The sequence below is a fragment of the Ursus arctos genome, unplaced genomic scaffold (assembly GCF_023065955.2).
Source record: "Ursus arctos isolate Adak ecotype North America unplaced genomic scaffold, UrsArc2.0 scaffold_42, whole genome shotgun sequence".
Lineage (NCBI taxonomy): Eukaryota > Metazoa > Chordata > Mammalia > Carnivora > Ursidae > Ursus > Ursus arctos.
The window spans coordinates 213318-238658 of NW_026623059.1; the positions used below are offsets into that span (position 1 = coordinate 213318).

The window sequence follows — 25341 nt, forward strand, 5'->3', positions numbered from 1 at the left end:
GTGGAGCACTTTTTCATGTGTTTTGGCTATTTGTATGTCTTCTCTGGAGAAATGTTTGTTCATGTGTTCTTACCAGTTCTTGATTGAATTAATTGATTTTTGGGTGTTGAGTTCAATAAGTTCTTTGTAGATTTCGATATTAGTCCTTTTCAAATTAAGTTCAATTAGCTGACATATAGTACATCATTAGTTCTGACGTAGCGCTCAATGATTCATCAGTTGCGTATAATGCCCAGTGCTCATTAGATCATGTACCCTCCTTAATGCTCATCACCCAGTTACTCCATCCCCCCATCCCACTCCCTTCTGCAACCCATAATTTGTTGCCTGGAGTCCAGAGCCTCTCATGGTTTGTCTCCATCCCTGATTTCTTCCCATTCACTTTCTCTTCCCTTCCCCTATTTTCTTCTGCACTATTCCCTATATTGTACTTATGAGTGAAACCGTTTGATAATTGTGTTTCTCTGCTTGACTTATGTCACTTAACATTATCTCCTCCAGTTCCATCCACGTCGATATAAATGGTAGGTATTCATTCTTCCTGATGGCTGAGTAATATTCCATTGTATATATGAAGCATGTCTTCTTTATCCATTCATCTGTCAATGGACATCTGGGCTCCTTCCACAGTTTGGCTATTGTGGACATTGCTGCTATGAACATTGGGGTGCATGTGTCCTTTCTTTTCACTACATCTCTATCTTTGAGGTAAATACCTAGTAGTGCAATTGCTGGGTTGTAGGGTAGCTCCATTCTTAACATCTGGTGGAAACTTCACACTGTTTTCCAGAGTGGCTGTACCAGCGTTCATTAGCATCAACAGTGCAAGAGGTGTACCCTTTCTCTGCATCCTTGCCAACAAATGTTCTTTCTTGACTTGATAACTCTAGCCATTCTGAATGATGTGAGGTGGTATCTCAGTGTCGTTTTGATTTGTATTTCCCTGATGCCAAGTTATGTTGAGCAGGTTTTCATATGTCTGTTAGCCATTTGTGTATCTTCTTTGGAGAAATGTCTACTCATGTCTTCTGCTCATTTCTTGACTGGATTAATTGGGCTTTTTTTAGGGTGTTGAGTTTGATAAGTTCCTTATGCATTTGATACTAATCCTTTATCTGATAAGACATTTGCAAAGAGCTTCTCCCACTCTGTAGGTTGCCTTTTAGCTGTGTTGACCATTTCATTTGCACATAAGGTTTTTATCTTGATGAAGTCCCAATAGTTCATTTTTGCTTTTGTTTCTCTTGCCTTTGGAGACCTGTCTACCAAGAAGTTGCTGTGGCTGAGGTCAAAGAGCTTGCTGCCCATGGTATTCTCTAGGATTTTGATAAATTCTTGCCTCTCATTAAGGTTTTTTCATCCCTTAAGAGTTTATTTTTTGTATGGTGTAAGAGAATGTTCCAGTTTCATTCTTCTGCATGTTGCTATTGAACTTTCCCAACACCATTTATTGAAGAGACTGTCTAATTTCAATAGGATATTCTTTTCTGCTTTTCCCAAGATGGAAAAAAGTGGAATGTTTTTCAAATTTCTTTGTGTCTTTTTAAATTTATTTCTCTAGGATTCTGTTGTTTCTAGAGTACAGATCCTTTACTCTCTGTTTAGGTTTATTCCTAGGTATTTTACTTTTTCATGCAATTTCTAAGTAGATCAATTGCTTGACTTTCCCTTCTTCTGCTTCATTGTTAGTGTATAGAAATGCAGTTGACTTCTGTTCGATGATTTTATATCCTGCCACTTTGCTGAATTGCAATGTCAGTTGTAGCATTTTTTTTGCCAGAGATTTTTGGCATTTCTATATAGACTATTAAGTCTTCTATGAAAGTTTGACTTCTTCTTTCCCATTTTGGATGCCTTTTATTTCTTTCATTGTGTCATTGCTGTGGCTAGACTTCCAGTACTATATTGAAGAACAGTTGGTGAGTGTGGACATCCCCGTCATATTCCAGATCTTAGGGGACAAGCCCCATCATTTCCTGCTTACAAGAGACTAATTTCAGAACCAAAGCCACCTTCACATTGAATGTGAGGGGAAGCAGAATCATTGATCCTGCCAGTGGACGTCAAAAGAAAATTGTGGTAGCCCTTCTTATATCAGACAAATAATTTTAATCCAAAGAAAGTAATAAGAGATGAAGGGGGGCACTCTATCATAGTAAATGTGTCTATCCTACAAGAAGTTCTATCAATTGTAGATATTTATGCCCCTAACATGGGATCAGTCAAGTATATAAACCAATTAATAACAATATATAGAAACACATGGATAATAGTAGAAAAATAGTAGGTGTGTTTAGCACCCCATTCACAGCAATGGACAGATCATCTAACCAGAAGATCAACAAAGAAACACGGACTTTTTTATTAATATGTTCAATTAGCCAGCTTATGATACATCATTAGTTTTTGATGCAGTGTCCAACGAGTCATTAGTTGCGTATAACACCCAGTGCTCATCACAACACGTGCTCTCCCTAATACCCACCACCCGGTTTCCCCATCCTCCCAAACCCTCCCTTCTCTAAACCTCAGTTGGTGTCCCAGAGTTAAGAGTCTCTTATGGATTGTCTCCCTCTCTGATTTCTTCCCCTTCACTTTTCTCTCCTATCTCTTATGATCCTCTGACCTGGTTCTTATATTCAGCATATGAGTGAAACCATATGGTCATTGTCTTTCTCCGACTGACTTATTCACTTAGTGTAACACCCTCCATTTCTATCCACATCGATGTGGATGGTAAGTATTAAACCTTTCTGATGGCTGAGTAACATTCCATTGTATAAATGAACCACATCTTCATTATCCGTTCATGTGTTGCAGGACTTCTGGGCTCCTTCCACATTTTGGCTATTTTGGACATTGCTGCTATGAACATTGGAGTTCATGTGCCCCTTCTTTTCAGTACATCTGTATCTTTGGGATAAATACCCAGTAGGGCAATTGCTGGGCCATAGAGTAGCTCTATTCTTTACATCTTGAGGAACCTCCATACCGTTTTCCACTGTGGCTGTACCAGCTTGCATCCCCAGCAACAGTGTAAGAGGGTTCCCCTTTCTTCACAGCCTCGCCAACATTTGTTGTTTCTTGTCTTGTTAATTTTGGCCATTCTGACTGGTGTAAGGTGATATCTTATTGTGGTTTTGTTTTGTAATTCCCTGATGGCTAGTGATGTGGAGCGTTTTTTTCTTGTGTCCGTTATCCATTTATATGTCTTCTTCAGAGAAGTTTCTGTTCATGTCTTCTGCCCATTTCTTGACTGCGTTATTTTTTTGGGTGGGGTGTTGAGTTTCATAAGATTTAGGTCTTGGGTATCAGCCCTTTATCTGAAGTGTTATATGCAAATATCTTCTCCCATTCCGTGGATTGTCTCTTAGTTTTGTTGGGTATTTCCTTTGCTGTGCAAAAGCTTTTTATGTTGACAAAGTCCCAATAGTTCATTTTCAGTTTTGTTTTCTATAACTTTATAGACATGTTTTGAAAGAAGTTGCTATGACCAATGTCTAACAGGTTACTGACTCTGTTCTCCTCCCGGATGTTAATGGATTCCTGTTTCACATTTAGGTTTTCATCCATTTTGAGTTTATCTTTGTGTATGGTGTACTGAATGGTCCAGTTGCATCCTTCTGCCTGTGGTTGTCCAGCATTCCAAGCAGCATTTATAGAAGACTCTATCCTTTTTAATTGGATGTCCTTTCCTGCTTTGTCAATGATTACTTGACCATAGAGTTGAGGTTTCATTTCTGGGATCTCTATTCTTTTCCAGGGGTCTGTGTGTCTGTTTTTTCCCAATTCCACGGTGTCATGAGGATCACAGCTTTGTCATGTAGATTGAAGTGAGGCATTGTGATGCCCCCAGCTTTGGTTTTCTTTTTCAATACTCCCTTGGCGATTTGGGGTTCTTTTCATGATCTGTACAAAATTTAGGTTTGTTTGTTCCAGCTCGTTGAAAAATGTGATGGTATTTTGATACGGATTGCTTTGAAAGTGTAAATTGCTCTGGGCAGCATAGAGAGTTTGACGATGTTTATTATTCCAATCTATGAGCATGGAATATTTTCCATTACTGAGTCTTCCTCAATTTCTTTTTTTTTATGTTGGTTTTTTAAATTTTTTTCATTTTTTATTTTAATGTTTTTTTTTATTATATTATGTTAGTCACCATACAGTACATCCCTGGTTTCTGATGTAAAGTTCAATGATTCATTAGTTGCATATAACACCCAGCACACCATGCAATCCGTGCCTTCCTTACTACCCATCACCAGTCTATCCTCAATTTCTTTCTTAAGAGTTCTGTAATTGGATAGACCCTTTAAGTATGATACAGTGTCCTTCTATATCTCTTTGTACAGTCTTCGGTTTAAAATCTAATTTGTCTGATAGAAGAATTGCTACCCCAGTTTCTTTTGATTTTGGTAGGTGTGGCAAATGGTTCTCCATCCCCTTACCTTCAGTCTGGAGGTATGTTTAGGCTCAAGGTGAGTCTCTTGTAGACAGCATATGGTCTTGCTTTTTTACTCAATCTGATACCCTCTGCATCTTGATGGGACTATTCAGCCCATTCCATGTTGAGAGTAACTTTTGAAAGATATGAATTTACTGCCATTGTATTCCTGAAAGTCCCTGTTTCTGTACGTTTTCTGTTTCTTTCTGGTCTATGTGACTCTTGGGGTTTCTTTTCGTTTTCAGAATCCCCTTTAATATTTCTTGCGGGGCTTGGCTTTGGTCACATATGTTTTCAGTTTCCGTCCATCCTGAAATCTCTTTATTTCTTCATCGATTCTGAATGACAGTCTTGCTGGGTAAAGTATTCTTGGCTGCATGTTCTCCTCATTTCATACCATGAATATGTTCTGCGAGCACTTTCTGTCTTGTCAGGTCTCTGTGGAGAGGTCTGATGTTATTCTGATGTTCCTCCCTCTGTACGTAAGAAATCTCATCCCCCTACCTGCTATAAGGATAGCTTCCTTGGTCTAAGGTTTGCAAGCCTCTCAATTGCATGTCAGAGTGTTGATCTATTTTTATTGATTTGGGGAGGGCTCCTCTGCTTCTTGTACTCGAATGCATATTTCCTTCTCCAGATTAGGGACGTTCTCAGCTATGATTTGCTCAAATATACCTTCTAGTCCTCTCTCTCTCTACTCCCTCCAGAATCCCAATTTTTCTGACTTTGGAGACTCTCATTGCATCATTGATCTCTCTAGGTAATCTCATGTGCCAGTAGCTGCCTATCCCTATCTTCTTCAGTTTCCTTCCTTACTATCAGCTCATCCTCCCAGTCACTAATTTGTTCTTCTGCTTCATTTGCCATGGCTGTTAGAGTATCCAGTTTAGACAGCATTTCATTTATAGCATTTTGAGTTCAGCCTGATCATATCTCCTTTCTGCCCTTAGAGATTCTATATTGTCAGTAATTCTTTTTTAATGCCTAGCTATTGACTTCATGATCGCTATCTTGATGTCCATGTCTGACATTTGCTTATATTGAAATCTGTTAGTTCTGTGGTAGAAGATCTTGTTTCTGGTTCTTTTCCCTATTGGGATTTCCTCCTCCTTTTCATTCTGTCGGTGGATGGTTGAACAAGTGGACTGAGTTGAAAATATCAACCATGATCCAAGGTAGATGCACCCTAGCAGAATCCGGAGTGGTCAGATGCCACGACTGGAAAAAAAAAAGCCAAAATGAATCACAAGAATAAAATTTAAAAAACTGGAAAAAAATTAAAAATATTGTATAAAGTAGAATAGAAAATAAAATATAGAGGGAGGTAAAGAATGGCTATAATCTCTCACTGAGGACAAAAGAGCATGTTTCAGTTGTTCCTGGGTGAATTGGTGGATATTTTTTCTGTGTTTTAGAGGACACTGTATCCCAAAACCACCAGGAAAGTAAAACTTGCACATATACAAGGGTAAAACTGAATAGAGTGCAAAACTAAAATAAACATATATCCATAAAAAATGTAGGTGTGTAAAAATACACGTTAAAAAGCACCTAGAAAATATGAGCTGGTATAATAGACACCTTGCGAAACACGGTCACATTTTGGCTTGTTGAGATCCACATATATATTCTTACATCTCAGGTTGATTTCATGGATGTTCCAAATGGTTTGATAGATATTCAACTAAATTCAGGGGACCTGTTTAAATGGGTTCCCCTATACCTCCGACATCTTGCCTCAATCTGCCTGTTCCTGAGTGATTTTTGGTCTGTATGTTAGAAGACGGTATATCCCATGGATCTTTACATCAAAAACTTGGGAGGTACTGTATGGTGACTAACATAATATAATAAAAAATATTATTAAAAAAAGAAGACAATATATCCCCAAATTCTAAAGAAATCAGAACTTATATATATCAAGATAAAATTGAATAGAGTAAAAAACGGGCTAGTATGGGGCATAAATTTATAAAATGTAAATGTGGGAAAAAAGTCAAAAAGTGACTTGAAACCCTACATTGGGAAATAAGAATGTATTTGAAATGGGCACAGGGTAAAATAAAAGTAAAAGAAAGAAACAAAGAGAAATGTAAAATTTTACCTGAAGTGTAAGTGAGTTGTGAGGGAGCACCTGAAGCTCCATGTATTATTTTCCCCTGGTGCTGGAGTTTTACAGTCCTGTGGGAAATAAGCTTGTCATTCACCTGTTCTTCTAGTCTGTCTTCTGGGGGAGGGGCCTGCTGCTTGGCTTCTCAGGTGTCTTTGCCTGGGTGGAGTTGCCCCACCCCTTGTCAGGAGGACGGGCTTAATGTGAGCTGGCCTTCTGTGTGGGTTTTTTTTCCCCTTGGCAGCTTACTGCTTCTCTGTAGAAGGTCCAAGCAAATATGGCCTTGAGGGAATCTCTGACCCAGAACCTCAATATCTGGCCCCTTTGTTCAACAAACCCTCCAAGTCAAACCATCTCCACTTCTGTGGGTACCAAACTCCAGACTGTGCTATTCATGCCCACTACAATGGTCTTGGGGAGCCATGATCTACTCTGTGCTTTGTGACCTTACAATTGCTACTGGCTGTGGGCTCGACAGTGCACTCTCTTCCACAGCTGCTAGATCATGGCTGGTGCTGCCCCAGTGTCCCTAAAGGGATCACACCACCTTGAGTGCTGTTGCCCATTGTGGGCTGTGCCACTTTGTGTGCTACACCAGTGAATCCTGCATCTCCCCTGTCTTGCACCTCTCCTGAGGGAGTTCCAGAGACCCAGGAGCATCTCTGTGCTTTGTGACTTTGCCATTGGGGGCAGCTGTGGGCTTACTTGTGCACCCTTTTCCATGGCTGCCAGGTCATGGCTGGGTGCTGCCCCAGTGTTCTTTCATGGGTCACATTGCACTGAGAGATGTTTTCCTGTCATTGGCTCAAGCCCTTTGATATTATATCTCCCCTGGAATGTTAAACAGCCAACAACGTCTAGTCCTTTTCAGGGTGGTCAGGCCAACAGTGGTCTCCCAACTGGCCTTGCTCACTGTTTATGGGGACCAGAGCTGAGAGTCCCTTCCAGGGTCGCTGACCATAACCAGTCTCCCCTCTCCACTGCTTGAGCTCTGTATAGGTTCAGTCTCCCCCATTCTTTCTGAGTCTCCTGGAAAAGAGACCCCAGTGATTCATCTAAAATTCTGCCCTGTTCATTCCCTGTGCCCTTTTCAGCAAGGATGTCTCTCACTGGAGCAGATTTCCAAGTTCCCAATTTTTTGCACTGGTGTTACATCGCTTTCCGGTGGCTGGATTATGGTGGCTTCCTCCTCCCTTTATCTTCGGATATCTTTCTTGAAGATTCAAAGTTCCTCACCTCCTACATTGCAAGAAGTAGTCGTTTTTCTGTTTGTAGAGTTCGAGAAAAATCTTCTCACATCTCAGGTTGAATTCGTGTGTGTTCAGAATGGTTGGATAGATACCGAGTCATATTCAAGGGACCAGCTGAAATGAGATCCCCTATTCTGTGACCGTCTTGTCCCCCTTCTCTCAAAACGAGGAGTTTGAGTTACACACTGGACCAGATTAATTCCTTTTTTTTTTAGGTCTTAAAATTTTTATTTATTTATTTTATTTTTATTTTTATAATAAGTTTTAGTTTTTTATGTTAGTCACCACACAGTATATCCTTAGTTTTTCATGTAATGTCCCATGATTCATTATTTGTGTATACACACCCAGTGTACCATGCAATATGTGTCCTCCTCAGTACCCATCACCAAAATTTTTATTTAAATTCAATTTTGATAACATAATATAATAAAAAATATTATTATAAAAAATAAATTCAATTTAGTTTCCACATAGTGTCCTATTAGTTTCAGAGGTAGAGCTTAGTGATTCATCAGTCGCATATAACACCCAGTGCTCATGCCATCACGTGCCTCCTTAATGCCCGTCACCCTGTTACCCCATCGCCCCTTTCATCACACCACCCACCAACTTTGTGTTGAACACACAATTTGTAGTATAATTTCATTATTTGAATGGGGGAAAGGTCCTTCTAGAATTCTAGCTTTATTTTTTTTTTACAACTTTACCTCCTACAAATCCTTTTCTAAAAACAATGTTCAGTTAGCCACCTGTAGTACAGCATTAGTTATTGATATAGTGCTCAATGATTCATTAATTGTGTATAATACCCAGTGTTCATCACAACATGTGCCCTCCTTGATACACATCATCCTGTTACCCCCATTTCCCCAACCCCTCCCCTCTGAAAACCTGTTTGTTTTCTGGAGAAACAGACAAATTTATTTTTTTTATGTTTTTTTTTAATAATGATTTTTTATTATATTATGTTAGTCACCATACAGTACATCCCCGTTTCCGATGTAAGGCCCGATGATTCATTAGTTGCGTATAACACCCAGTGCACCATGCAATACGTGCCCTCCTTACTACCCATCACCGGTCTATCCCATTCCCCCACCCCCCTCCCCTCTAGCCCTCAGTTTGTTTCTCATAGTCCATAGTCTCTCATGTTTCATTCCCCCTTCTGATTACCCCCCCTTTCTTTATCCCTTTCTTCCCCTACTGATCATTCTAGTTCTTATGTTCCATAGATGAGAGAAATGATATGATAGTTGTCTTTCTCTGCTTGACTTATTTCACTTAGCATTATCTCCTCCAGTGCCGTCCATGTTGTAGCAAATGTTGAGAACTCGTTCTTTCTGATAGCTGAGTAATATTCCATTGTATATATGGACCACAACTTCTTAATCCAGTCATCTGTTGAAGGGCATCTCGGCTCCTTCCACGATTTAGCTATTGTGGACATTGCTGCTATGAACATTGGGGTGCATATGGCCCTTCTCTTTACTACATCTGTATCTTTGGGGTAAACACCCAGTAGTGCAATGGCTGGATCATAGGGTAGCTCAATTTCTAACTTTTTAAGGGACCTCCACACTGTTTTCCAGAGTGGCTGTACCAACTTGCATTCCCACCAACAATGTAGGAGGGATCCCCTTTCTCCACATCCTCTCCAACAATTGTTGTTTCTTGCCTTGTCTATTTTTGCCATTCTAACTGGCGTAAGGTGGTATCTCAATGTGGTTTTGATTTGAATTTCCCTGATGGCTAATGATTTTGAACATTTTTTCATGGGTCTGTTAGCCATTTGTATGTCCTCATTGGAAAAGTGTCTGTTCATATCTTTGCTCTATAACTTCTAATAGTTTGGGAGTGGCTTCTTTTGGGTTTTCCATATAGAGTATCATGTCATCTGCGAAGAGAGACATTTTGACTTCTTCTTTGCCGATTTGAATACCTTTGATCCCTTTTTGTCGTCTGATTGCTGTTGCAAGGACTTCTAGTACTATGTTGAATAATAGTGGCGAGAGTGGGCATCCTTGTCGTGTCCCTGATCTTAAGGGAAAGGCTTCCAGCTTTTCCCCATTGAGAATAATATTTGCAGTAGGCTTTTCATAGATGGCTTTTATGAGATTGAGAAATGTACCCTCTATTCCTACACTCTGAAGGGTTTTAATCAGGAAAGGATGCTGTATTTTGTCAAATGCTTTTTCGGCATCGATTGAGAGGATCATATGGTTCCTGAGTCTTTTCTTGTTGATATGATGTATCATGCTGATTGATTTGTGAATATTGAACCACGCTTGCATCCCAGGTATGAATCCCACTTGATCGTGGTGTATAATCCTTTTAATGAACTGTTGGATTCTATTAGCAGGTATCTTGTTGAGGATTTTGGCGTCCATATTCATTAGGGAAATCGGTCTGTAATTCTCCTTTTTGAGGGGGTCTTTGCCTGGTTTGGAGATCAAGGTAATCTTGGCCTCATAGAATGAGTTTGGTAGCTTTCCTTCTGTTTCTATTTTTTGAAATAGCTTTAGGAGAATAGGTATTATTTCTTCTTTGAATGTTTGGTAAAATTCTCCAGGAAAACCGTCCGGGCCTGGAGTTTTGTTTTTTGGAAGGTTGTTTATCACTGACTCAATTTCTTCATAATTAATTGGCCTGTTTAAGAAATCAATTTCTTCCTGTTTCAATCTTAGTAGTTTATAGGTTTCCAGGAAGGATTCCATCTCTTCCAGATTTCTTAGTATATTGGCATATAGCTGTTGATAAAAATTTCTAATAATCCTTCGAATTTCAATGGTGTTCGTCGTGACCTCTCCTTTTTCATTCATAATTTTAATAATCTGGGTCCTTTCTCTTTTCTTTTGGATAAGTGTTGCCAGTGGTCTGTCAATTTTATTGATTCTCTCCAAGAACCAGCTTCTAGTCCTGTTGATCTGCTCTACTGTACTCCTGGTTTCTGCTTGATTGATTTCAGCTCTAATTTTGGTCAACTGCTTCCTCGTGCTTGGATTAGGCCTGTCCCTCTGTTGCTGTTCCAGCTTCTTGAGGTGAGAATATAAAAACTGCATTTTAGATTTTTCTATTCTTTTGAGTGAGGCTTGGATGGCTATGTATTTCCCCCTTAGGACCACCTTTGCAGTATCCCATAGGTTTTGGACTGTTGTATTTTCATTCTCATTGGTCTCCATAAATTGTTTAATTTGATTTTTGATTTCCTGGTTTATCAAGTCATTCCTGAGCAGGATGCTTCTTAGTCTCCAAGTGTTTGAGTTTCTTCCAAATTTTTTCTTGTGGTTGAGTTCCAATTTCAGAGCGTTGTGGTCTGAGAATATGCAGGGGATAATTTCAATCTTTTGGTATCGGCTGAGACCTGTTTTGTGTCCCAGAACATGGTCTATTCTTGAAAATGTTCCATGGGCATTAGAATAGAATGCGTATTCTTTGGTTCTGGGGTGTAGTGTTCTATATATATCTAAGAGGTCCAACTCGTCGAGTATGATTCAAAGCCTTTGATTCTTTGCTTAGTTTTTGCCAGGGTGTTCTGTCTATTTCTGAGAGTGGAGTGTTGAGGTCCCCTACTATTAATGTATTTTTATTTATATGTCTCTTTATTCTGGTTAAGAGTTGGCGTGTGTATCTTGCTGCTCCCCTGTTGGGGGCATATATATTTATAATTGTCATATCCACTTGTTGAATACTTCCTTTAAGAATAATATAGTGCCCTTCTGCGTCTCTAACTAATAGTCTGTAGTTTAAAATCCAGTTTATCTGATATGAGAATTGCTACCCCAACTTTCTTTTGAGGTCCATTTGCGTGAAAGATGGTACTCCATCCCCTTACGCTCAGTCTGAATGCATCTTTGGGTTCGAAATGAGTCTCTTGTAGACAGCAAATGGATGGGTCATTTCTTTTTATCCAATCTGCAACCCTGTGGCGATTAAGCAAGAATTTAAGCCATTAATATTAAGACTGAGTACTGAGAGATATGCTTTTAATGATGCCATGTTGCCAGTAAAGTCTTTGTATTGGCTGTGACTTTCTGTTCTGTATCACTCTTGGGGCCTTTTTGCTTTTATAGAACCCCCCGTAATACCTCCTGTAGGGCTGGTTTCGTGGTTACGAAATTGGTTAGTGACTGGCGTTTCTGGAAGGTCTTTATCTCTCCATCAATTCTGAATGACAGCATTGCTGGATAAAGGATCCTTGGCTGCATGTTTTTCTCTGAAAGAGCTTAAAAATGCTCCCCCAACCCTTTCTCTCATTCCAGGTCTGTGTCGACAGTTCTGACGTAATTCTGATGTCTTTGCCTTGGTACGTGAGAAATTTCTTTGCCCTGGCCGCTTTCAGTACTGTACCCTTGGATCTAATATTTGCGAAATGCACTATGACGTGACGTGGCGTAGGTTTGTCGTGGTTGAGCTTGGGAGGGGTCCTCTCTGCCTCTTGGACATGAATGTTTGTTTCCCTTGCTAGATTAGGGAAGTTTTCAGCTACAATTTGTTCAAATATCTCTTCTAGACCTCTGTTTTTCTCCACCCCCTCGGGGATGCCGATGATTCTAACATTGGATTGTTTCGTTGAGTCAGTAATCTCCCGTAGCCAACATGCGTGGGCGTGGATTTTTTTAAAAGCATCTTCTATTTTCATTTTTTCCTCTATTAACCCATCCTCCAATTCACTAACCCTTTCCTCTGCTTCGGTGACCCTGGCCGTCAGAGCCTCTAGTTTTGCCTGCATTTGGCTCATAGAATTTTTAATTTCTGTCAAATTCGCCCTCATTTCCGCCCTTAGGGATTCTATATTCTCAGTAACATTTTCCTTAATACTTTTTTCAAGTCTACTCGTCATCTTGACCATTGTTACTCTGAATTCCATTTCTGATAATTTGGTTACATCCCTATCCGTTATTTCTGTGGCAGAGGCCACAGACTCACTGTCTTTTCTTTGCTGGGGGTGGGGGGGCTTCTCCTTCTTGTCATTCTAATGAGGAGAGGTTGCGGGGTTGTCCAGAGCCCAAATTATTCACTGGGTCCTAGGCCGTGCCCCTTGTTTTATAGGGATCTTAGAGATGTGGGCTTCTTCTTTAAAGATTTTATTTATTTATTTATCTGAGAGAGGGAGACAGACAGCAAGAACGGGAACAGAAGCAGGGGAGTGAGAGAGGAAGAAGCAGGCTCCCAGCGGACGAGCCCAATGAGGGACTCCTTTCCGGAACGCTGGGATCACGCCCTAAGCCGGAGACAGGCGCTCAATGACTGCGCCACCCAGGCGCCCCAGGTTGTGGGCTTCTTGATTTTTCAGCCTGCCTTCTGTGTTCTGGGGAGGGGCCTGCCGCACAGATACTCAGGCAACCCTGTTTGGGTAAAGTCTCCGCGTCCCCTGCGAGGGGGGATGGGGAGGGGCACTCTCTGAGCCGGTATTTCCAGGCTTTTGTTCTCTGGCGTCTTTCCCTGGCGGTCTGTTGTGCCTCTTCTGAGAGTCAGAGCAGCAGCGGCCGAATTTCAGCCTCTGTCACAGAACAGAGGGATTGCGGCCCGTTCTCCACTAATGTTCTGGCCACTTTAACTCTGTTACTGTTGGTGCTGCTCAACCCTGCAGCGTCCCGGGATGTGTGCCCCACCCGGCGTCCCTGCCCTCACTTCCAGGGCCTGCGCGTCTCCGTCCTTTGTGTTTCTAATGCCGCCAGCCACCGGCCACCCCGCGCGCTCCCAGGTCTCCCGGTCTCAGTCTATGCCCGGTGAGCACACCACGATTCCGGAGTTTCGTGAGAAGCCTGGTGGCGTGCGCACCCGGTTCAGGGTCTCAGCCTGCTGTTTCGCGGGTGCCTACCACGAGTCCGCCCGCTCCCCCGTGCAGGTGGCCCACCAGCCGCCAGCCACCCCACGTGCACTCCGGGAGCTCCTGGTCTCAGTCTGGATCCTGTCAGCACACCGGGGTTTCCGGTGTTCCAGGAGATGCCTGGTGGCACGCGTTCACGGCTCTCCAGTCTCAGTCCGCTCTCTCGCGGGTGCCCTCCCTGAGTCCGCCCGCTCCCCCGTGCAGGTGGCTGCTGCTTCCCGGCGCCCAAACCCGGCGGCTCCCTCCCCCTTCCGTTTATCTTCCGATATCTTTGCACGGTTTTACGGCTCCCCTCTTGGTACCTCAATACTCAGCGCTGGAGATGTTCATTTGTAGAGATCCAGATGTATCTTCCTGCATCTCAGGCTGATTCCGTGGTTATTTAGGCTGGTCTGTTACCTATCCAGCTCGACTCAGGGGACCGGCTGAAAAAGGGGTCCCCTACTCCTCCGCCATCTTAACTGCCCCCTATGTTTTTTTATTATATTATGTTAGTCACCATACACTACATCCCTGGTTTCTGATGTAAAGTTCGATGATTCATTAGTTGCATATAACACCCAGTGCACCATGCAATACATGCCCTCCTTACTACCCATCACCAGTCTATCCCATTCCCCCACCCCCTCCCCTCTGAAGCCCTCAGTTTGTTTCTCAGAGTCCATAGTCTCTCATGCTTCATTCCCCCTTCTGATTACCCCCCCCTTTCTTTATCCCTTTCTTCCCCTACCGATCTTCCTAGTTCTTATGTTCCATAGATGAGAGAAATCATATGGTAATTGTCTTTCTCTGCTTGACTTATTTCACTTAGCATTATCTCTTCCAGTGCCATCCATGTTGCATCAAATGTTGAGAACTCGTTCTTTCTGACAGCTGGGTAATATTCCATTGTATATATGGACCACAGCTTCTTAATCCAGTCATCTGTTGAAGGGCATCTCGATTCCTTCCATGATTTAGCTATTGCGGATAATGCTGCTATGGACATTGGGGTGCATATGGCCCTTCTCTTCACTACGTCTGTATCTTTGGGGTAAATACCCAGTAGTGCAATGGCTGGGTCAGAGGGTAGCTCAATTTTTGACGTTTTAAGGGACCTCCACACTGTTTCCAGAGTGGCTACACCAACCTGCATTCCCACCAACAATGTAGGAGGGATCCCCTTTCTCCACATCCTCTCTAGCAATTGTTGTTTCTTCCCTTGTCAATTTTTGCCATTCTAACTGGTGTAAGGTGGTATCTCAGTGTGGTTTTGATTTGAAGTTCCCTGATGGCTAATGATTTTGAACATTTTTTCATGTGTCTGTTCGCCATTTGTATGTCCTCATTGGAAAAATGTCTGTTCATATCTTCTGCCGATTTAATGATTTGTTTATTTGTTTCTCACGTATTGAGTTTGAGAAGTTCTTTGTAGATCTTGGGTACCAGTCTTTTATCTGTCACATCATTTGCAAATATATTCTCCCATTCCGTGGGCTGCCTCTTAGTTTTTCTGACTGTTTCCTTGGCTGTGCAGAAGGTTTTATCTTGATGAAGTCCCACATGTTCATTTTATCTTTTGTTTCTCTTGCCTTTGGAGGTGTGTCATGAAAAAATTGGTTTGGCCGATGTCATAGAGGTTGCTGCCTATGTTCTCCTCTAGGATTTTGATGGATTCCTGTCTCACATCAAGGTCTTTCATCCATTTGGAGTTTATCTTTGTGTATGGTGTGAGAGAGTGGTCAAGTTTCATTCTTTTGCATGTAGCTGTCCAATTTTCCCAGCACCATGTATTGAGGAGACTGTCTTTTTTCCACTGGATATTTTTTTCTGCTTTATCAAAGATTAGTTGCCCAAAGAGCCGAGGGTCCATTTCTGGGTTCTCTATTCTGTTCCATTGGTCTATGTGTCTGTTTTGGTGCCAGTATCATGCTGTCTTTGTGATCATGGTTTTGTAGTACAGCTTGAAATCCAGCATTGTGATGCCCCAGCTTTGTTTTTCCTTTTCAACAGTTCCTTGGCAATTCAGGGCCTTTTCTGGTTCCATACAAATTTAAGGACTTTCTTCTTGAGCCTGATTTCTAGTTTCATATCATTGTGGTTGGACAAGATTTGAACGGAAGGTGAAGGGAGCATTCAGATTAAAGATTTGTTTCCTGGGGGGTTTTCTGAGGGCAGACCATGAGTTCCCTGGGGACAGAGGAAAGTTTTGTGAGATGGGGGAGTCAACCCTTGTTAGAATTACCAAGTACTACCATTCAGGCTGTGTACCACTGTTCACACCATAGTCCTGATTGTCTCGTACTTCATTAGAAATATTTTCTAGGAGGTGCTGGGGTAGCTTTCTCTAAAAGAAAGGTGCCATGTGAGTTCATGGCATGACCCCAGGTCAGGAGCCAGGATGTATGGTATTGTGGGGGATCAGAACGAGGCTTTCTGCTGGAAGTAACAGAAATGGGGCATGGTGAGCTTCATGACCATAGGCGAGGTCCTGAGTGACCAACTGGGTGTTGGTGCCTGTGGATCTGTCCCATCAGGTGCTGTGGAATTCAGGGACACCCTCCTGTCTATTGAGTTGTGTGGATACAGGTAGACATCAATATCTGGCCAGGCACGAGGGTCGCACTGGACATCCACCAGAGGGACAACGTGCAGGGGAGCCACTGCTTGTTTCCCATGAAAACTGCCCGGGGCCTCTGACCATGTTTCTTAGCAGCTACATGGAGAGAGGAGGGCGGTGGTGGTGCACACTTCCTAGGATTGTGGTTAGGACTAGTCTGGAGCCCACTGAAGTCAGCCACACCTGGCACAGAAGGCAACCAGTCAGTGTAGCTGTGGGCACTGTTCCCATGGCACTTTCGTGCTTGCTCCTATGCTGCTGCCTCCTCCTTTTCGTCATCTTCATGGTCTTGAGCCTCTACTCTTGCCCCATGGCCTCCGATGTATTGCCTTCCCTCCATCTCACCCACCTACTCTGTCTTGAGCAACCTGATGCCTGGGTAGCCTTCTCGAGAGGCAGCCCTGTCAATCGCCTGATGGAAATCTTCCATGGATCCCCTGTGAGCCAAGGATGTGCCCTGTCCTGGAGGGAGGCTGCAGGTCTCCATCAGGAGAGACATGATTCCCTTTCCAGCCTTCTCAGAATGGACCTCTCGGACGCAAAAGTAGGGTTAGGGGTAGAGCCTAGGAGCATGGGAGTTCTTATCCACTGGCTGTGTGGTGAATTTTCTGTGTGGGGGTGTTGATGGCATGGGTTAGGGTGAATGTCAATCACTGGGTATGTGGCCTGGGGGCCAGTGAATGTGGGGGTTTGTGGGGATTGACTCAGGTAGACATTCAGATTTCTCCTCGACATCCTTTCTGGAGTCCCATATGTTATGGTCTCCTTCTCTGTGTCCACCTGAGTCCTTTGGTATTACTAACTGATGCCCAGTCTCTGGGTTTTAGGTCCAGGACTCTGGGAATGGACTTCTCAGAACTGAAACTTGGGGTAAGGGTCAGGCTGAGGACCATGGGAGGTCTGATCTCCTGGTTGTATAGACACAATCCTGGATGCCTGAATTGAGGGCATGGTTTGAGGTGAGTGTCAGGCTCAGGGTTTTTGGCAAGTGGTGCAGTGAAAGTGGGGGGTCGATGGGATTGGCTCAGGTGTCCCTGAGTAGCTTCTGGAGCCCCAGAGGTGTGCTTTCTTTCTGTGTGGCATGCTGAGGCCTCAGATATTGCTCAGGTTTCCCCAATCCCTGTCTTTGGAACCAGGCCTCTGGGAGTGGACCTCTCAGAACGCACCTGTGGTTAGTGTCAGGGCCTAGGAGGATGGAAAGTGTGATCGATTGGCTCTGTGTCCCTCTCTGGGGCTGAGTGGAGAGAGTTGGTTGGGGTGAGTGTCAGTCTCTGGGTTTGGGGCAGGAGTCTACTGAAAGTGGGGGTTCATTGGGATTGGCTCACATGGTCACTGAGTTTTCTCCTTCTCTACATCCTTTTTGGAGTCCCAAATGGCACAGGTTTCTTCTGTGCTGCAGGCTAAGTGTCTTGGCATTGCTCAGCAGTCCCTGTTCCCTGGCCTTTGGAGCCAGGCATCTGGGAATGGACCTCTCAGATCACAACCTAGTGTTAGCGCTCGCCCTAGGGGCATGGGTGTTGTGATCTGCCAGCCATGTTGACCTACTAGGGGGCTAAGTTGAGGGTGTTGTTTCAGTTGAATGTCAGACACAGGAGTTGCGGGCAGGGTGCCTGTGAGAGTGGGGGCTCTCTGGGATTGGCTCAGGTGGGCATTGAGATTTCTCTTTTTCTGAATTCTTTCTGCAGATCCCAAATGGCATGGTTTCCTTCTGTGTGGCATGCTGATTCCTCAGGTATGGCTCAGGTTTCCCCGTTCCCTGTGTTTTTGGAGACAGGCCACTGGGAATGACCTCTGAGAACCCAACCTAGCATTTGGGTTAGGGCCTAGGATCATGGGAGCTTCAATCTACAGGCTTTGTGGTGATCATCCCGGGGGCCTGATTTGAGTTGGTGGGTTGTGGAGAATGTCAGGCCCAGTGTTTTGGCCAAGAGTCCCCTGAATATGGAAGTTCGCTGAGATTGACTCAGTGGGATAATCAGATTACTCTTGCTCCAAATAGTTTCTGGAGTCCCAGAGACACTCTTTCTTCTGTGTGGCATGCTGAGGCCTCAGGTATGGCTCGGGTTTCCCCAATCCCTATGTCTTTGGAGCCAGGCTTCTGGGAGTAGACCGCTCAGAGCCCAATCTATGGTTAGTGTTAGGGCCTAGAGGGTGGAAAGTGTGATTGACTGGCTCTCTTGCCCTCCTGGGTGCTGAGTGGAGAGTGTGGTTTTGGTCAGGGGTCTGCCTAAAGTGGGGTGGGGGGTCCACTGGGATTGGCTCAGGTGGGCATTCAGATTTCTCTTGCTCTAAATTCTTTCTGCAGGTCCCAAATGGCATGGTTTCCTTCTATGTGGCAGGCTGATTCCCCAGGTATGGCTCAGTTTTCCCCAAACCTTGGGGGTTTGGAAATTGGCTCCAGGGAACAACCTCTGAGAACCCAACTCGCATTAGGGTTAGGGTCTAGGAGCATGGGTGTCTGATCTACTAGCTTTGTCCTTATGATCCCAGGGCCTATTTGAGTTGGTGCATTGTGGTGAATGTCAGGCTCAGGGTTTTGGTCCAAGGATCCCCTGAATGCTTGAGTTTGCTGGGATTGACTCAGTTTGACATGTTGATATCTCCCTCTCTGAATAGCTTCTGGAGTCCAAAGGCATGGTGCTAGGCCCTAACCTTTCCCCTAAGATGGGTTCTGAGATGTCTATTGCCAGAGTCCTGGCCCTAAAACCCAGAGACTGGGCATCAGTTAGCAATACCATAGGACTCAGGCTGACACGGAGAAGGATACCATGCCACATGGGACTCCAGAAGAGATGCAGAGGAGGAGAAATCTGAATGTCTACTTGAGTCAATCCCACAATTCCCCACATTCACTGGCCCCCAAGCCGCAAACCCAGTGCTTGACACTCGCTCCAACCCTTGCCATCAATTATGCCCCCCTCCCCCGGTAAATTCACCACACAGCCAGCAGATTGGAAATCCCATGCTCCTAGGCCCTACCTCAACCCTAATTTCGGTTCTGAGACGTCCATTCTGACATGCATGGCTCTAAAGCCCCAACGATTTCCAGAAGCCTAAACAATACCAGAGGACTCACCCTGCCACACAGAAGGAATCTTTCCATGTGGGACTCCAGAAAGGAGTCAGAGCAGGAGAAATCTGAATGCCCACCTGAGCCAATCCCAGCGGACCCCACTTTCAGCGAACCTCTGACCCCAAACACTCAGACTGAAACTCACCCCGAACCACTCTCCACTCAGCCCCTGGGAGGGCCACAGCACCGGTCGATCACACTTTCCACCCTCTAGGCCCTACCCTAATCATAGGTTGGGTTCTGAGCAGTCCACTCCCAGAAGCCTGGCTCCAAAGACATAGGAATTGGGGAAACATGAGGCATAAATGAGGCCTCAGCATGCCACACAGAAAGAAAGCGTGTCTTCGGGACTCCAGAAGCTATTCAGGGCAGGAGAAATCTCCATGTCCCACTGAGTCAATCTCAGTGAACTCCCGCATTCAGGGGACCCTTGGACAAAAACCATGGGCCTGACATTCACCACAACCCACCTACTCAAATCGGGCCCCCAGGATGATAAGTACAAAGCCAGTAGATCGGACCTCCCATGCTCCTAGGTCCTAATCCTAACGCTACTTGTATTCTCAGAGGTCTTTCCAGTGGCCTATCTCCAAAGGCCCAGGAAATGGGGAAACCTGAGCCATACCTGAGGAATCAGCATGCCACACAGAAGGAAAGTGTGCCATTTGGGTCCTGCAGAATGATTTCAGAGCACGAGATATCTAAATGCCCACGTGAGCCAATCCCATCAACCCCCCCCCTTCACCACACCACTTGCCGAAAACCCTGAGCCTGACACTCCTCCCAAACCATGCCCTCAAGCAGGCATCCAGGATTGTGTCTACACAGCCGGCAGATCAGATCTCCCTTGGTCATAGGCCCTAACCCTAACCCTAGTTTTGGTTCTGAGAAGTCCATTCTGAGAAAGCTGGAAAGGGAATCCTGGCTCTCCTGATGGGGACCTGCAGCCGCCTTCCAGGGCAGGGCATCATCCTTGCCTTCTCTCAAGTGAGGCTTGGATGGCTCTGTATTTTCCCGTCAGGACCGCCTTGCAGTGTCCCATAGGTTTTGGTCCGATGTGTTTTCATTCTCATCGGTTTCCATAAATTACTCAGGTTCTTCTGGAATTTCCTTGTTGACCCAAACATTCTCAATCAGGATGGTTCTTAATTTCCAAGTGTTTGAGTCTATCAGATGGATTTATTTTATTTTATTTTTTTAGGTTTTAGAAATTTTTATTTAAATTCAATTTAGTTTACATAGTGTATTATTAGTTTCAGACGTAGAATTAGCGATTTATCAGTTGCATATACACCCAGTGCTCATTCCATCAAGTGCCTCCTTAATGCCCATCATCCAGTTACCCCATCCGCTCTTCCTCCCCTCCAGTCACCCCCAGTTGGAACACTGAGTTTTGAGTATAATTTCAGGATTTGGATGGGGGAATGCTCCTCTATAATTCTAGCTTTTTTTTTTTTCTCTCTCACAACGTTATCTCTCTCTTTTTTTTTTTAAGATTTTATTTATTTATTTGACAGAGAGAGACAGCCAGCGAGAGAGGGAACACAAGCAGGGGGAGTGGGAGAGGAAGAAGCAGGCTCCCAGCGGAGGAGCCTGATGTGGGACTTGATCCCAGAACGCCGGGATCACGCCCTGAACGGAAGGCAGACGCTTAACGACGGCGCCACTCAGGCGCCCCACAACGTTATCTCTTGTGATTCCTTTTTAAAAACTAGTGTTCAGTTAGCTACCTAGAGTACATCATTAGTTTCTGATGTAGTTCTCAATGATTCACTAGTTGTGTATAATACCCAGTACTCATCACAACACGTGCCCTCCTTGATACACATCACACGGGTACCCCGTTTCCCCAACCCCTCCCCTCTGAAACCCTGTTTGTTTCCTGGAGAAACAGATTGATTTCTGATATGATTTATGTGGGTCTTTTCTATTTTTTTTTTTTATACAATTAGGCAGAGATTTCTCAATTTTATTGTTTTTTTTTTCCTCAAAGAACCAGATCTTGGTTTTTTTATCTGTTCTGTTCTTAGTTTTTATATCGTCTATCTGCTGTAATCATTATTACTATTTCATTTCTTCATGATATTAGGCACCAGTCATTTTATTTTCTCCAGCTCCTTCAGGTGTAATGTTAGGTTGTTTATTTCACATTTTTCCTGCTTCTTGAAGTCTTCCTGTATGCTTGTATTTCTGTCTTAGGACCAACTTTGCTGCAGAGAAATTAGGGTAATGTCATAAAGGTTTTATACTCATGCGTGAATGTGTTTGTGTGTGTGTGTGCGTGTGTGTGTGTGAGGATTGAAGACCCCACATCCACACAACACCAGGAAGGTGTCTACTGCTTTCCCACGTTCTCACTAACACTGATGCTGTGATTTGGTTTATGACGGTGACCCCCACCAAGACACATTCTGCACTTGCTTTGCATTGGCGATGCCTCTGTAGCCTCATGTCCAGCACGCACTTAATGCTGCTTCTAGGATGTTTGCACGTTGAGCTGGGTGCTCCTGTGATGCACAGTGAGTGCAGCTGGGATTCCTGTAAAGGTTCAGCTGATGAGCATCAGGATATTTGTAATTCATTGGTATTTAGGGACAGGAATAAACAATGTGAGTGAGTCTGTATTTTGTGGTTTCTACTATAGCAGTTTTGCCATTAGAAAAATTTTCTAAGTCAGAGAGTGAAGAGTTGAGCACAGGATCATGTGTGCAGAGGGGGTCCCTGGGGGAAACTGCTCTGTGGAGAGGAAGCCCCAGAACCTGACAGGAAACCTGCCCACAACCTCCATCTGCAGCTGCTCCTGGGGCTTAAGGACAGAACTGGTGACTAGTGTGCACCCCCTGCTGGTCCAGATCCCCTTCTACAGTGAGGTTTGTGTCTGGGCTCACACTGATATCCCCTCACTGTGTCCTTGGCACAGTAATACACGGCCGTGTCGTCGGCTCTCAGGCTGTTCATCTGCAGATACAGCGTGTTCTTGCCGTTGTCTCTGGAGATGGTGAATCGGCCCTTCACGGAGTCTGCGTAGCTTGTGCTACTTCCATCATCATCAATACCTGCGACCCACTGCAGCCCCTTCCCTGGAGCCTGGCGGACCCAGCTCATGCCATAGCTACTGAAGGTGAATCCAGAGGCTGCACAGGAGAGTCTCAGGGACCCCCCAGGCTTCACCAGGTCTCCCCCAGACTCCACCAGTTGCACCTCACACTGGACACCTGCAGACACAAGACATCCTGGTCAGGAAACTGTCACACACCCACTGTTTGTCTCCCTCAGATCCACTCACACACTCCATGTCTCTTGTTCAGCATGAGTTACCTTTTAAAAGAGCAACAAGGAAAACCCAGCCGAGTACCAACTCCATGGTGAGCTCTCTGTGTTCTGTCCTGATACTGATTGGAACACCTGGAACCCTGGAGCTGGAGCTCCTCTCCCAGCTACAGAGTCAGGGTTGGGCTGTTTTAATCAGCAGAGGGAGGGCCCTATTTGCATGACCTCTGACTATATATTCAGCTTGGGATCTATGCTGACATAGCAGTCAATAACCAGAGCAGATGTGATTTTCTTTGTTTTGGCGGTATTGACCACTTTTGAAAAAAAATATGACTCTTCATTATATAACTTTTCACGTATGTACGTAGCCTCCTTGTGCGACTTCATTTGTACATACTCACACAAATCCTGCAGGATAGGTGTCATGTTGTCCCGTAATGAATCATAAACCTACACTGAGAATTTTAGAGGGTTTGTGAGGTGTCCAGGAACACATGCAGGGTTAAAATGAGCCCCAGCATCCAAGGACGAACTCCTGCCCCTGAACACCGAGGACAGAGAGGGCAACCTTGTGAGACATGTTGAACCCCTCGAGTAGTGGGGGCAGGATGATTTTACCTGCTCTAGAGTTACTTAAAGTAAGGAGAGAATCAGGGTTCATGTAGGTGGATTTTCTAACATGTCAATATCTATATGTTCCTCCTGGGTCATCTCTGTGTTTATTACTTTGATGAGTGTACTGGACACAGGATGCACTGCACACATGCAGAATGTGTCATGTGATAAACACTGGAGTCACAATCAGCATTATCCAGAGTCAGCAAACCACTTCTCACTAAATTTTCCTGTATTGTCCCTGGAATTCCTCCTCCTCCTTCCCTTTCTCACCCTGTCCCTACATACCTTGGCTAATATCTCCTATTACTTAAACTAGTTTTAATTTTGAGGAGTTTATAAATGTGCAATTATAGTGTATGTAATTTCATTTGTAGGACTTTTTTCTCTGCATAAATCCTTGAGAATTCAGCCATGTTGCTGTCTGTAGCAAGAATCATGTATTTTAGTGTTTGGCAGCTTTCCTTAGAGTGAAATAGCAGAATTTTATTTTTTAAGTGGTTGGTTGGGGTAAGAATTTTTTCCATTGTCTGATATTATAATAAATTTGCTTCTCACTGCAGATGTAGATATGGAACTTAGAGAATGTAGCAGTTTCAGTGATCTGCTTTACTGTGCTTCTGGTTTCTACTTATTGATTTCTGCTCTAATCTTTATTATTTCTGTTGTTCTCCTTGGTTTAGACTTCATTTGCTGTTTTTTGTCCAGCTCCATTACGTGTAAAGTTTGCTTGTGGATTTGAGGTTTTTCTAAATTTTTGAGAGAGGTTTGTATTGCAGTGTACTTCTTCCTGAGGACCACCTTTGTTGTTTCCTATAGGTCTTGAACAGGTGCGCTTCCTTTTCCTTAGTTTCCACGATTTTATAAATTCTTCTTTAATGTCCTTGTTCACTCATTCATTATTTAGTAGGGTGCTCTTTCACTTCCAAATTTCCTCTTGTGAATGATTTCACAGTGATTTCCACTTTCAAAGCCTCGTGGTCTGAAAATATGCAGGTAATGATCGGAATCTCTTGGTATCTGTTGAGACCTGATTTGTGACCCAGGATGTGATCTATTCTGGAATAATGTCCGTGAGCACTCACGAACAATGAGTATTCTGCTGTGTTAGGATGGAATGCTGTGTATATGTGTGTGAGGTCCATCTGGTCCGATGTGTTATCCAAACCTCTTGTTTCTTTTTTGATCTTCGTAGATATCTGTCCATTGCTGGGAGTGAAGTGTTGAAGTCCCCTGCTAGTAATATATGATTATCAATGTTTTTCTTTACTGTGGTAAAGGGATTTTGTGTTCTTGGTTACATGCAGGAGATGTGTATCATAGAAGGTGAAGTTATGACCGTGTTCTTTTCTTTATATTCAGAATGAGTGTGATTTACACAGATGCATATGGATGCCCAGGTTTACCAAGGTTGATGAGTGATGGTTAACCCTGTGTCAGCGTGACTGGGCCATGGCTGCCCAGATTAAACATTGTTTCTGTGGGTGCCTGTAATGCTGTTTCCAGAATAGACTGGTATTTGCATCCATGGTCTCTGTGTAAGTGGGCATCATCCAATCCATTAAGGTTCTGAAGAGAATGAGATGCAGAGGGAGGAATAATTCCCTCACTCTTCCTTCCTGCATGCTTGATCTGGAACATTCCTGTCCTCCTGCCTCTGGAGACAGTTACACATTCATGTCCCCAGGTTCCCCAGCTTGTGCTACTTCCATCATAGCTAATACATGAGACCCTCTGCAGCCCCTTCCCTGGAGCCTGCCAGGCCCCGTTCATCCAGGAACTACTGAGGGTGAATCCAGGGGCTGCACAGGAGAGTCTTAGGGACCCCCAGCTTTCACCAGATCTCCCCCGGACTCCACCAGCTGCTCCTCACACCAGACACCTGCAAACACAAGAAATCCTGGTCAGGAAACTGTGTCACATCCACTGCTTCTCCCACTCATATTCACTCACATACTCAATGTCTCTTTTTCACCATAAATTACCTTTTAAATAGTGTCCATGAAAACTCAGCCAAGCACAAAGTCAATGGTGAGTTTTCTGTGTTCTCTCCTGATCACTGAATGGGAACACCTGGGGATCCTGGGGCTGGAGCTTCTTTCCCATTGCTGGGGTCGGGGCTGGGCTGCTTCAATCAGTGGAGC

At 44.0% G+C, this 25341-nt stretch overlaps 1 gene segment (V, D, J or C); it reads right to left on the reverse strand.

Moving 5' to 3' along the window:
- Nucleotides 1–22739, reverse strand: part of LOC125281443 (immunoglobulin heavy variable 3-23-like) — a 30827-nt gene extending 8088 nt beyond the window's left edge. Inside the window, 2 exon segments of the V gene segment in view lie at nt 22198–22524; nt 22628–22739. Coding sequence covers nt 22198–22524; nt 22628–22673 — 373 coding nt within the window.
- Between the last annotated feature and the right edge of the window lie 2602 nt (nt 22740–25341).